At 35.5% G+C, this 14,154-nt stretch overlaps 1 protein-coding gene across 1 annotated transcript in view; it reads right to left on the bottom strand.

Moving 5' to 3' along the window:
• The window catches only part of MMRN1 (multimerin 1), a 67,672-nt gene that overhangs the window by 11,370 nt on the left and 42,148 nt on the right, over nucleotides 1–14,154 (bottom strand). Inside the window, exon 7 of the mRNA XM_058429699.1 lies at nucleotides 5,468–7,456. Within this exon, the coding sequence (XP_058285682.1) occupies nucleotides 5,468–7,456 (1,989 nt within the window). The remainder of the gene's footprint in view (nucleotides 1–5,467; nucleotides 7,457–14,154) is intronic.

Below are 14,154 nucleotides of genomic sequence, written 5' to 3' on the forward strand. Positions count from 1 at the left end.
CAAAAATATATGATTATTGCATTTAATTTACAGACACGAATCAAATTTCGTTTCAAATCCTTGGTGTCAAAGAAATCATCTATTGTTGTGAAGTTGCTCCTGTGATTCTTGCTTGGGAAAGAACCCAAGCATATGCAGTGACTGTGTAAATGGAACCTGGAATTCCATCCCATTTCCTTTTTCAAGTGAGAGCAAATGTTAGACATTTTGATTCAGAGAATGTGATCATTAAACATCTGGGTTTCTGACTGTGCACCTTAGATAGCCTGGCTACTTTATTGAGGACAAGGTGACGGAAAAGGTTGTCAATTTTGTCAGCATTCGCTCTTTAGCTGTCATCATTCTTCCATATGAAGGGCATCATATGGAAATCTGGGGGAGTCTGTTCTTCTCCCAGAGAGCCATGAACAAAAAGTAGTTCATTTGCTATTCCCTTCAACACTGATATGTTTTATTGACACAAATTGGGGAGGCCATCCCCAGCAGACAGGCCTCCTAACCAATTCTGACACAAAGAATATCTTTAAGATAATCTGTAGAAAAGAGTGAACATAGTAGGCCAGAGACTGATATCTTTAGAAAGGCCTACTTGGAAGGTTTTGCCGTTGGTTAGCATCTGGGAACTTGACTTCTCTCCATTCCCTAACTGGTAAGTGTCATTCACCATGCCCAGACTCTCTGTACAAACAATATGATTTATGCTGAATATCTGCTTCCCTTCTGAGAGTCTGGAGTTTTGGTATGTCCTAGGCAGAGGATGCTTATGTGACCAGCCCTCAATAAGACTCTTGAGTGCTGAGTATCTGATGGGCTTGTATGGGCAGAATTAATGTACACATGTTACTAATTTTGTGTATGTGTATGTGACTAGGAAACAAGAGTACACAGAAATGTTGTCCTTCATGGGAGGGATAAACATAAAAAATCCTGTGCTTAAATTTCTCCAGATTCTGCCTGTATGATTTTCCTTAGCTGATCCTATTATGAACTTTTTGCCATAATAAGCCACAGCTGTGAACACTATGGATATGCCAGATCCTATGAGCACTTCTATTGAATTACCAAATGTGTACATGTTTTTGGGGGACTTCTAAAATACATCATAAATTCTAAATTGAAGCAGATAGCTTCAAAATTTAACTGGCTTATATTCAGCCATTTTGTACAGAAGATAACCTATTAGTTATCTTGAGGTATATTTGAAAATATTTTATAATATGGAAAATCATATAAATAGTAGAAAATCGCTTGGAGAAAACCATTCTTTGACATTGATTTTCAGTGCTTATCAATGCACATGTTTTTACACAGTCTTTATATTTTGTATCCTATTCTTTTTGATTTATCATTGTATGATAACCATAAGCTAAGTTATAAGCATGTGCAGAGTTTAAAACAAAGTGACTTATCCAAGTAATAATAAGTAACAATGAAATGCTATAAGTTTGTAAATTATGTTGATGCATGGAAATAATTATATATCAAATATAAGTGAAAATGTTGAGAAAATGAAAACATATACATTGAATATAGTTAAGAAAATTGCATCATATAGTAATAACTTAATAATACACTATCTGCAGATTATATTCTTAATTCTCAAAATAAACTTATAAAGTTTGTGTGTTATTCTTATTTTACAAATGAGGAAAGAAAGGCCTAGAAAAATAAACGACTTATTACAAATAAATATATTGCCAGGCAGGACTTGAACCCTGGTGTCCTGATTCCAAATTCAGGGCTCATTAGTCATCACAGCTGCCTCTATGCAGAGTCACAAAATTTAGAAATGGTTTCAATGTGATATAAGACAGTTAAATATTCACTAGGTCCTCATTTTTTTCTCTTTTAAATAGCATATATTCACATCAATGATAAGTTTTAAAATTACATTTTAAAACACTACCAAATGTTTTATAGAAAGTAATCTTTCTTGGGAGTACAGGAATAATTATTAATAAGAGAGGTTTATGAAGGAGAGCTAAATTGGTAAACATTAGAGAAAAAGTTGAAATAAAAAGCCGATGGTTTTACAAGCAGGAGGTGCACATGCTCAGCAGTGAGCTGCTGACATTGTGTTAAGGCAGGATTCAGCTGCTTTTGGAAGGGCAAGCAGCCAAAAGCTCTCTGCAGGGATAAGTCTGCCAATTGCTGTACAAACAAATCTTCAAAGATGAAATAAAAACCTCTTGGTGTCTATTAGAATATTGTTTAGAAACAAATCAAATATTTAGCAATTGAACCAGAATAGCTTATCATCAGTGGCCTACTAGGAATCAGAAATAGCATGAATGGATGTAGGAATGGCTCAGAAGGAAGTGGCAGGGATGAGTATTACGAATTTTGCCGTTCTTCATCAGTCAAAGGAAGACCTTGTGACTATCTGATGGTGACTTTCAATAAATACCCACTGGCCATATCCCAAAAAAGCCAAACTGAAAAGTAGCACTTCTACTTCCTCATGTGCAGAAACAAATTGTCAGTATTTGGATCTTCAAGAAAAGAAACTCCCTAAAAATATCAGCTCCGGCCATATGGAATATTCAGATATGGCCAGACTGAAGAACATATGACGCATGAAACAGAAACAGAAAGAAGAGAACGGCATGTGAACACACTCTACAATTTCTTTGAGCATGTGGTTGAGGACTGAGCCCTGAGTCTACCTGGCCAGAAGCCAAGCTCTATCACTTACTAGTTGAATGACCTTACGCAGGATACTTTAGTTAATGTCTCTGAGGGTCAGTTTACTCACCTTCAGAATAAATAATAATACTTACCTCACAGGTATTGTTAAATGAAGTTATGAATATTGGGAATTTTCACAGTGCCTGAGATATAGTAAATGTTAATGAATACTAACCAATGTCATATTATTACAGTATTCATATTATCAGGCTTCAAAGTAAGTTATCAGTTATTAAAATTAAGATAAAAACACTATATATTGCTTTTTTCTATATACTGTACTTATTTTGCAAATGATGGCAGCTAGAATCTGAATAATATGACTCTGAGATTCATAAGATGATGATAAATTATCTTCTGGCTTTAGTTATGTTGGGGAGCAATGTGGCTGTATAATACTTATATAATATCAAAGGTGAAATGAAACAGCCAAATTTAAACAGTGTGTCCCACCCCTGGTATAAAACAGCATATCAAAAGTAGTAGTTTATTCTGCAATTGTTCTATTCTTACAGGAGAACTTAGCCTGAGTCCACTGGTTTCATCATCTTTCATAGACCTTACCTGCTGAGCTGCCCAGTGAATGACATCTGTTGTATGGCCCATGGAAGCATGGCTGGCTTAATGGGCATGCAAACCTATGCACCCACTTAAAAGGGTCCCATACATTATGTTGCTGGCCTGGCCTGGCATAAAAGGAATATCTACCTTGCACATGGGAATTAGGTCAGTATATCTTTATTACCTTGGCATCATTATTGGTATCTTTGCTTAAATAAAATAAAGAACTTTAATAGTTATTTTTGGTAGACAGGAACATAAAAAGTTCTACTCTCAGAAAATAAAGGAACAGGAAGCAATGTTATCAAAGCCTTATTGGAAAATAAAAATCAAAACTGAGTTATTTCCATTAGCCTATTAAGCCCAATATTGAGTCTATCACAATAAGTATCTAGATACAGTTTTTGTAATGTCCTAACATGCATTTGTTATATTATCAAAGTTTGCAAGTTCTTATGTTCTATAAATGTTTTTTCCTCAATTTATTTGAGGCTATTTCAATTTTATACTTACTATGAAAATAGCATATATATATATATATATATATATGTTTAAAAAATGACATAGCTTGCCTGGTGTATGGTCACACATGCTGTATAGCTAATTGAAGATCATGATGAAGTGTCCACATGAAGACCAATAATGGAAATAGTATGGGAAAAACAACTCCTTGTATTTCCCAAAATTATTTTAAGAACATCTTATATTGAGATACTACCTTTCTCTGAGAAACATATAAGTCTAAATAGTTTCTTCTATGTTCCTACAGAAGTAAAATTAGTTCTATTAGGTCACATTACTCTGGGGGAGTCATAAATAAATATACTAATTTAAATAGTGGAGATAATTCAACTCTATTATTCTTTTTTTAATATTATCAAAACATTAATACATTAAATATGAAGTCATATTATGTTACAATAATGATCATCCTTTGTAATTAAAAAGCAATGAAATACAAAATTCATACAAATGGGCTATAATTTAACAGCAGACTCATATGAGAAAAACACAGCCATTTCTTTTTGTAAGAATGAATAGCTATTCATGTTTAGAAAAGATTATTCAATATTACTTATATGACAACCATATTCATAAAACACTTCTTTCATACAGAGGTACTATTATGCAATTTATATGCACCACACAATTCCTCTTTCCTCCCAAATACATGCTTCTTCCTTGGTGTTTGGAACATCTGTTAATGGTACCACTATTCTGTCATTTCCCAAATTCTAAATGTTGGGAAAGTCTAGATCTCTCTCTTCTCCAAGTGTCATGCATTAAGGCTGTGAACAGATCGTGGTTTTTTTACAGTGATGCAGTCTTCAACATATCTCTACTAAGCACCTCAGCAAATCACCTATTGCAATCTCATCACTTAAAAGGAAGAAACTAAGGCCTAGAGAGGTGAAATTTTTACCTGTTGCTATTAACTAACACAGAAACTTACTAATACATCTAGGACGAGAATCAAGATTTGATGTTCTTCAAATCATTTTTCTTGCCACTCTCCCTCTGTTTCTGTTGATGGGAACTTTCCAACATTTCTCACATCTGCCTTAGAGCCTCCTCTATGGCTCTTGCCAATATTCATTCAGTAACATCCCTAGTATCACCTCTGCAATCACACTACACACTATTGCTAGCTTCATGCTTCTGAGTTACAGCTCTTATCACAACCAATCCACTGATACCAATTTTCAGACACGCTACTCTTCCCAAAATCATGTCTAAGTACTTAGCTTGGCATTGATGGCCTTCTATGATTGACCCAAATCTATTTCCTGAACATTCGTTGTCAGATGATCATTCAACAGATGGTTACTGAGTTCGTATTGCATATCAGATATGCCAAAATGCCAAAATAAGTAAGTCTGGTCTATTAAAGATCTCCTTGCCTAAGAGCTTTGTTTAATTACTTGTGCAAAGCAAATTCTTTCATAGGAGCAAATTTAATTATTTTATAGAGGGCTAGTCAGAAAAATTTTAAAAACATATAGCTAAATATACACTAGAAATATTTGTTTTGTATTGATGCCTAAAATACCGTAAGATAGATTCAGATTTAAATAATGTCAGTGATCTTCACAACTTGACTATCTACCCAAGTTCAAGTATGTAGTTTTATGTTTAATGGTCTTGCTCAACGGTACAGATCTATTAAATATCATTTAAATAAAGAGAGATTGAAAGTTACTTTTCAGTAACAGCTTACCAGGATATATTATGTTGTCTGTGTTTCTTTGAGTCCGGCCTATCAGGACTGTGGTAAGATTTACCGTTGGTTTCTTAAGTGCGTTAATTTTCTTTGGCAATGATTTTACTTGCTTCTGAGACTTGACAACATTTGCCAGACTACCAGGCAACGATCGATCTATACAACAAGTTAAATTAGACAGGATAGCTTGAGTTTTTATTTGAATTATTGGTTCCACAAATTCTGTTAGACCTTTCTGAAGAAGTTGAATATCTGGCAGGGAATGTTTTATCCACTTAGGGATGGTAGCATTCAGTTCTGACACACTTGTAGAAGCATTGTGACACATTGTTAAAACTTCGTGGAGAGTTTTGTTAAGCGAAAAGAAGTTAATTGAAAGATGGATAGATTTTGCTTCCAATGCCTTAAATCTGGAATTTAATACCTGCAGTTGAAGAGCCTGATCTCTCTCATTTGTAACCATACTGCCTTTTTTAAGTGAAATATAATAAGGTATGAGCGTCTGGGTAACTTTAGACTCAATGTCTTGCAACCGAGTTTCAAAATTTTTGGAAATCTTGGTGGTTAAGAGTATTTTTTCTTCCAAATGACTCATATTTTGCTGGTATTTTCTCACTTGGGAAGTGGTTTCATTGAAGATTTGATACATCTTTTGGAAGTCGGACTGATTTAGTTTCTCATCTCTAGGAATACCTGCAAGGGTCTTGGCAACTTGCAAAACAAAGTTATATCTCTGATTGTCATTGACCAAAGTCTGAATAGAATCATTCAGACGTTGGAACTGAGGAATAAATGTCAAAATAGTTTCCATATCGGAGGTACATTTATGATGAATCTCACTATTATCTTTAATAGTACTTAAAGTCTCTTTTAGGGCATAGTTATCTTGAATGAAATCAATAGCATTATTTATAATAGTCATTGTCTTATTTAGGCCATCTTCCATTTCTAAGGCGTATTCATTGATATGTCTTTCTAAGGCATCATCACGACTCTGTACTTCATTTCTAAGTAAGTTGTGTCTTTTTGTAAGTTCTTTGATAATAAAATTTAGACTATTGACAGCACTAGTCAGATTTTCTATCTTTTTCCTTATCACTATTGCTTCCTTTGGTTGTTCATATGTCATTGTCTGTCTGAGTGATGCTCCCTGCTCAAGCAAGGGTTGAAGGATCTCCATATCATAAGTCAAATCATTTAGTTGCTCACTCATTTTGTCCATCTTATTGTCCATTGGAAAGAGAACTTCAGCCAATGTTTGATTTAACACATGTAAATTCTCTTCCGTGTCCTTAAGTTGAAATTTAAAATCATTTCTGCATTTGGATAACATGTCTTCACATTCACCTCTGAGAGACTCTTTCTCCATCTCCAAAGAGATGGTGAGATTGTTAATCTTGCTTTCTTGAATGTGCAAATCTTCAAACATTTGCAGCATCATTAAACTCTGCTTCTTTATATTCTCATGTAAAGTAGACATGTACTCAGTGACATTATTGCTAACTGACTCAGCAGCTGGAACATTCTTCTGATCTGATACCTGTTCACTTGATAAAAGCTGCTCATGTACTTCCTTCAAGTTAGAAAGAGTTTTATTGAGGGATTCATAATACAGAATGCTTCTTGAGTGTTCCTGTTCTAGAGCACCTTCTAAATGAGTCTGCTTTACTTCTAGTTCTTTAATAGGCTTCTCACATGTAAGAGTCATTTCTTGCCTTACATTCACAATGTGATTCCTTAGTTCTACTATATCAGTCAAAGTGGGCCGATTCTCTTGCACTAAAACAAACTTTTGCTGGGCTGCTATTGAAACCACAGATTCATTAACTTTTTGAATTATTTGCCTGGTGCTTTCGAGGTCTTCTGATAGACTTGATACAGTCTTGAAGAGCTGTGCTACAGTCTCTTGCATGTCATTTTGAAAAATTTTAAATTGTTCTCTTACTATGTCTCTTATCAGTACATTAATGCTTTTGGATTTTAGACCTAGAGAAAGAAATAATTAATAATACATAGTTTTAATTATATCAGACTTTAAGCATCTCTAAAAGATAAAAAGTTTGAAGTTAAACATTAATAACATGTAATAATAAAAATAACTACATTTACTTATAAAATTTTAAAAATTACTATAACTTATAAAAGGTGATCAATTCCTTGAATAATAAATCTTAGAGGAGATATCACTTGCAAAACATACTAGAACATACTAAAAACATAAAACTAAGGTCCTTTGGATGAAAGACAGAGGGAACTACTACTGACTTCAGTAATACACCCTTGTGTACAATAATTCTAGGTCTAGTTTTAGTTTTGTATGAAAATAAATAGCTTTGGGCTTTCTGCCTTAGTAAATAATACCTGGTGTTAGCTCATGACTGTGTTATTAGGTTTCTAGTAATTAAGTTGCAGAGCTTATACTTTGAGCTTATAAAAGCTAATAAATTGAGTGCAGGGAAAAACCTTAATGATATTCTCAAATGAGGAAAAATGAAGTAATAGTCATAAGATTTAATAGTGTTTTATAATAACAATAAAATAATAATGAGATTTGGGCATTTCAAAATTAAGTCTTCCTCCAGTGAAAATAGGAATTCAACATACACCTGACATATTATTATAGTATGACAATAATTTTTAACAAAAAGAGAAGAGAAAATTTGCAAGTAATGAAACACATAGTACTATCTCAAATATTAGAAAACATGGATTAATCATAAGCCATAATTGTGGTAGTCTCTAAATGTAGCATGAAAAAAAAGGAACAGGAAAAGTGTACTGGACTATTCACAGCTATTAATATTCATAACTATTTAGAATAAAAAATGGCTATTTAAAATATAAAAAAACTTGCATACAAAGAAAACAGAAAAGATACATATACTAGAGATATATTTATAATATCTAGTGATGAAGTACACATAACTGGAAGATATGTCCATTCAAATTCAAAATATAATTAATACGGTTTGGCTGTGTCCCCACCCAAATGTCATCTTGAATTGTACCTCCCATAATCCCCATATGTTGTGAGACAGACCCAGTGAGAGGTAATTGAATCACAGGGGTGGGTTTTTTCCCATGCTGTTCTCATGATAGTAAGTGAGTTCTCACAAGATCTGATGGCTTTATAAAGGGCAGTTCCCCTGCACATTGCTGTCTTGCTTGTCGCCATGTAAGACGTGGCTTTGCTCTTTCTTCGCCTTCTGCCACGATTGTGAAGCTCCCCCAGCCATGTGGAACTGTGAGTCCATTAAACCTCTTTTTCTTTATAAATTACCCAGTCTTGGGTATTTCTTCATAGCAGCATAAAAATGGACTAATATAGCTGTTACCAGTAGAGTGGGGTATGGTTATCAATAGAGTGGGATACTGCTATTAAGACACCTGAAAATGTGGAAGCGACTTTGGAACTGGGTAACGGGCAGAGGTGGGAACAGTTTGGAGGGCTCTGAAGAAGACAGGAATATGTCAGAAAATTTGGAGCTTCCTGGAGACTTGTTGAATGGTTTTGACCAAAAAGTCCAGGCTGAGGTGGTCTCAGATGGAGATGAGGAACATATTGGGAATTGGAGCAAAGGTGATTCTTGATATGCTTTAGCAAAGAGACTGGTGGCATTTTGTCCCTGCCCTAGAGATCTGTGGAATTTTGAACTTGAAAGAAATGATTTAGGATATCTGGCAGAAGAAATTTCTAAGCAGCAGAGAGTTCAAGAAATCACTTGGGTGCTCTTAAAAGCATTCAGTTTTATTAATTCACAAAGATATGGCTTGGAATTGGAGCTTATGTTTAAAAGGAAAGCAGAGCATAAAAGTTCAAAAATTTGCAGGCTGATGATGAAATAGAAAAGAAAAAAAAAACCTCATTTTCTGAGGAGAAATTCAAGCTGGTGGCAGAAATTTGCACAAGTAATAAGGAGCCAAATGTTAATTGCCAAGACAATGGAGAAAATGCCTCCAGAGCATGTCAGAGGTCTTCCCAGCAGTGCCTCCCATCACAAGCTGGGAAGCCTAGGAGGAAAAAATAGTTTCATGGGGGACTTGCTGCTTTGTGCTGTTTCAAGACTTGCTGCTCTGTGTCCCAGCCATGGCTAAAAGGGACCAATGTATAGTTCAGGCCATTGTTTCAGAGGGTGCAAGCCCCAAGCCCTGGTGGCTTACATGTGGTGTTGGGCTTGCAGGTACAGAGAAGTCAAGAATTGAGGTTTGGGAACCTCCACCTAGATTTCAGAGGATGTATGAAAACACATGGATGTCCAGGCAGGGGCAGAGCCTTCATAGAGAACCTCTGCTAGGGTAGTGCAGAAGGGAAATGTGGGGTGGGACCCCCCACACAGAGTCTCCACTTGGGCACTGCCTAGTGGAGCTGTGAGAAGAGGGCTACTGTCCTGCAGACCCCAGAATGGTAGATTCACTGACAGCTTGAACTGTGCATGAGAAAAAGCCACAGACCTTCAAAATCAGCCCATGGAAGCAGCTGGGAGAGAGGCTGTACCCTGCAAAGCCACAGGGATGGGGCTGCCCACCACCATGGGGACCCACCTCTTGTATCAGTGTGACCTGGATGTGAGATATGGAGTCAAAGGAGATCATTTCGGAGCTTTAAGATTTGACTGCTCCACTGGATTTCGGACTTGCGTGAGGCCTGTAGCCCCTCTGTTTTGGCCAATGTCTCCCATTTGGAATGGGTGTGTTTACCCAATGCCTGTGCCTGCATTATATCTAGGAAGTAACTAATTTGCTTTTGATTTTACAGGTTCATAGACAGAAGGGACTTGCCTTGTCTCAGATGAGATTTCAGACTGTGGACTTTTGAGTTAATGCTGAAATGAATGAAGACTTTGGGGGACTGTTGGGAAGGCGTGATTGGTTTTGAAATGTGAGAACATGGGATTTGGAAGGGGCCAGGGGTGAAATAATATGGTTTGGCATTGTCCTGACCCAAATCTCATCTTGAATTGTAGCTTCCATAATACCCATGCGTTGTGGGAGATAAATGGAATCATGAGGAGGGGTTTTTCCCATGCTGTTCTCATGACAGTGAATAAGTCTCACAAGATCTGATGGTTTTATAAAGGGCAGTTTCCCTGCACATGCTCTCTTGCCTGCCACCATGTAAGACATGGCTTTGCTCCTTCTTCACCTTCTGCCTTGATTGTGAGGCCTCCCCAGCCATGTGGAACTGTGAGTCCATTAAACCTCTTTTTCTATATAAATTACCATTTCAGGTTTTTTTTATAGCAATATGAAAATGGACTAACACAATAATCAATGACTATAACGTAAAATACACACAACACAATGCAAAGCATTTTAGACAGGAAAGTCTGTATAATAGGATATTGCCATCAGTTATAGCTACTATGTAGTCTGTTAAAGAAAGATCATCCTAGGATTAAAAAAAATAGGCTCTACATGTCTCTATTTTGTAAGTAAGTTTTAAAAAGTACTTAACATAGATGAGGGACTTACATAAAAATATGTGAAAGAGTGATTATTAAAAATAGAATGATGTATTGTTTGAGCATCTTGATATTGATAATTTTGTACAAAAACAAAGCTGTAAATATGAAAATTTAGATGGATAAACATTTCTCTGGAAATCCTGCACCCTAAAGATCAATGTTGCCAGATGAAAATAAAACGAGAAAGATATTTTATGTTACTTTTTATAAACTTAGTGGAAACTAAAGTAAGTTTAAAAGTCCAAAGATCAATTTGTATGTAATGGAAAAAAGAAAACAAAACATGAAATATAGAATAGTAATCAATATGACACACAGCCTTAAAGTACTAAGGAAAGGCTAAATGAATTAGAAAAGACTAACTAGCCACAATTAAGATAAATTATACAGAAATAGTCCTAGCTTTTGTATCAAATAACATGGATAATCACACCAGAAAGGCTTTAAAATATTTTTATCTTCTACATTTTGCTTAGCATTTAACCAGTCACCTATTTATTCAATAAATATTCATGAAGCACATTCTATATGCTATACAGAGTAAGTAAAATTTAGAAAATTAGATTTCTGGTCTTACAAAAAAAGAATATGTAAGTATCATTGAGTGTAAGGTACTGTTCAATGGTAATATTAATATTACTCTTTCTATAAGAACATTTAGTCGTTTCCCACTAGTTAAAAATGACTCTAATTCTCATGACATCAAAAACTTGATGAAATATAATAAAATATTTAAGGTTCAGATTAGACCTTCTTTAAATTTATAATCTTACAGTTTTTCAAGATTGAAAAGGTATAATAAAATTTAAGCTTTATTGAATTTATTAGTTGTGGACAATGACAATAAATGTTTAACTTCAGCAAACAAAAAACGACATGCCTAAAAGTCATAATAAGAAAAACAATAAGCAAAAACCCTGCAGATAGATAAAACTCAGTACAAAATCTTGATCAACATAATTAGGAGAAAAAACAATGAAAATGAATAATATAAATTACTTTAGCTGTTACGCTTTAACACTTTTATGGAAAAATACTTTGAAGAAAGTGCAAAATCACAGCAATGTCTGAAAAGATATTAAACATATTATTAGCTTAAAAATGTGTTTTGGGATAAGAAGCTTTTCAGATAACATTTCTACAATTTGTTACTAAACAAGCATCTGTACAAGAATCTGATTTCCCAAGAACATGTCAAAGTGCTTTATGTTAATATTTGACTGGGTACATCATTTTAATTCTATTTGTTTCTGTTTCCTGTGACTGATATGCTTCCACTTTCTTAAAAGCATATTACATTTGGTGACTTACCAGATATATTTGATATCAGATACCTTGGCATGCGCCTTCTGTAATTGTGAATGTATGGCTTTTTAATAACATTTAGGTATCTCTTAAGGTATCCACCTCCTCTTACGGAGTTGAGACATTTGATTTTCAACAGTTTCTATGGCTACTGGCAGATTAAGCAGTGTTTTTCACCTTGGATGTAAAGTAAACTAGGGAGGAAGCTGTGGTTTCGCTAGGCAAGCACAGCACCTTAGAGGTGGGTTTAGTTTTTGTTTCCTGTAAGAATATTCATTAACTACAATCCCTCTGGTTCTTATAATTAATGACTGTGCTCAGTACACAATTAATTCCTCCTATTGCGGAGGGAGTTTCATTATTAATGCTGTTGCTGTGAGTGTGTGATTCTTCTGTGTCAGTGCCAGAATCTTTGTAGTAGGCTGGTAGGTCAAAAAAAAAACAGTTGACAGGCTAATTCTCTTAGGTCGTGAGAACCAAATCTTGCTAAACAAATCTCATTCAGGTGGTTACAGTCAATTACATACTGTTTCTATTTGACTTCTTTCTCATGCTGTCATGTCGGGGGGAAAAATATTTCCTTCTCATGCTTAGCATTGGTAAAGTTGGGCCATACTAGATATGTAGGACAGGGTCTTTCTTTTAGTGGCTGAGTAGCAGCAATTATTTATATGATTAAAAAACATAATTGTTGTTGAGCTATGTAAGCATCCGTACTGGTAGATGATGTATTAAATATCCACCTATTTATCTTTTTTAAATCAATAGAAAAAAGATAACTTGTGAATGATAAAAATCGGGTTGTACACTGAGTTTTTTAATTAATAAAGCAAAAGGAATAAAACCAGTAATCCTGAAACTTGCAAACAGACAAGTTTCATACAATAAACCTAATTGGGACGCTCCCAGGAATCAAACTAACTGCATGCCTAGAACATCCTTGCCCTATGCGAAACGCTTTTGCATGGTTAACATCAGTTGAGATGGCTTCTCTTTCTAGACGCTTTCCCTGGTCCCCTTAGATTGGATTTGTTGCAAGTCTCAAGTAGTCCCATTGTATCCTGTGTATAACACTATCATAACAATTACTCACTATACATAAATCTCTGTGGTAGGCAGAATAATACACACCCCTTTCCCCCAAGGTGTCCATATGCTAATTCCCTGTATCCATGAATATGTACCTTACATGGCAAAAGGGACTTGGAAAATGTGATTAAAGTTAAGCACCTTGAGATAGAGAGATTTTTCTGATTATCCAGATAGGTCCAGTGGAGTTACATGGTCAGAAAGAAGCAGGGAGAACTCAACACAATGTAGCTGGCTTTAAAGATGGAGGATGATGAGTCAAGAAATGCAGTGGCTTCTAGAAGCTGGGAATGGGGCTCAGTTTACAGACATCAAGAAAACAGGGACCTCAGTCCTACAACTGCAAGAAAATGAATTCTGCCAATATCTTGGATTAGCAGGAAATGGATTATCCTGTAGAGCCTCCAGAAAGAAACATAGCCTACTTTTAAGCCCACTGTTTGAAGAGCACAAAATTCAGGCAAAGCCTATTCACATATATAAATTATTATTCTTTAATATTAATAATAGCTGGAATGTTTTAGGTTATATTTAATAGATTTTACACCATAACCTAGAAAATTTGGGGGATAATAATGCACTTCAGATTTATCCTCAATGTCTCCATCAATAGTATTGAGACGGACGGTCGCGGTGGCTCACGCTTGTAATCCCAGCCCTTTGGGAGGCCGAGGCAGGCGGATCACAAGGTCAGGAGATCGAGACCACAGTGAAACCCCTTCTCTACTAAAAATACAAAAAAATTAGCCGGGCGTGGTGGCGGGCGCCTGTAGTCCCAGCTACTCGGAGAGGCTGAGGCAGGAGAATGGCGTGAACCTGGGAGGC

Source organism: Hylobates moloch, unplaced genomic scaffold, assembly GCF_009828535.3.
Source record: "Hylobates moloch isolate HMO894 unplaced genomic scaffold, HMol_V3 SCAFFOLD_2, whole genome shotgun sequence".
NCBI lineage: Eukaryota > Metazoa > Chordata > Mammalia > Primates > Hylobatidae > Hylobates > Hylobates moloch.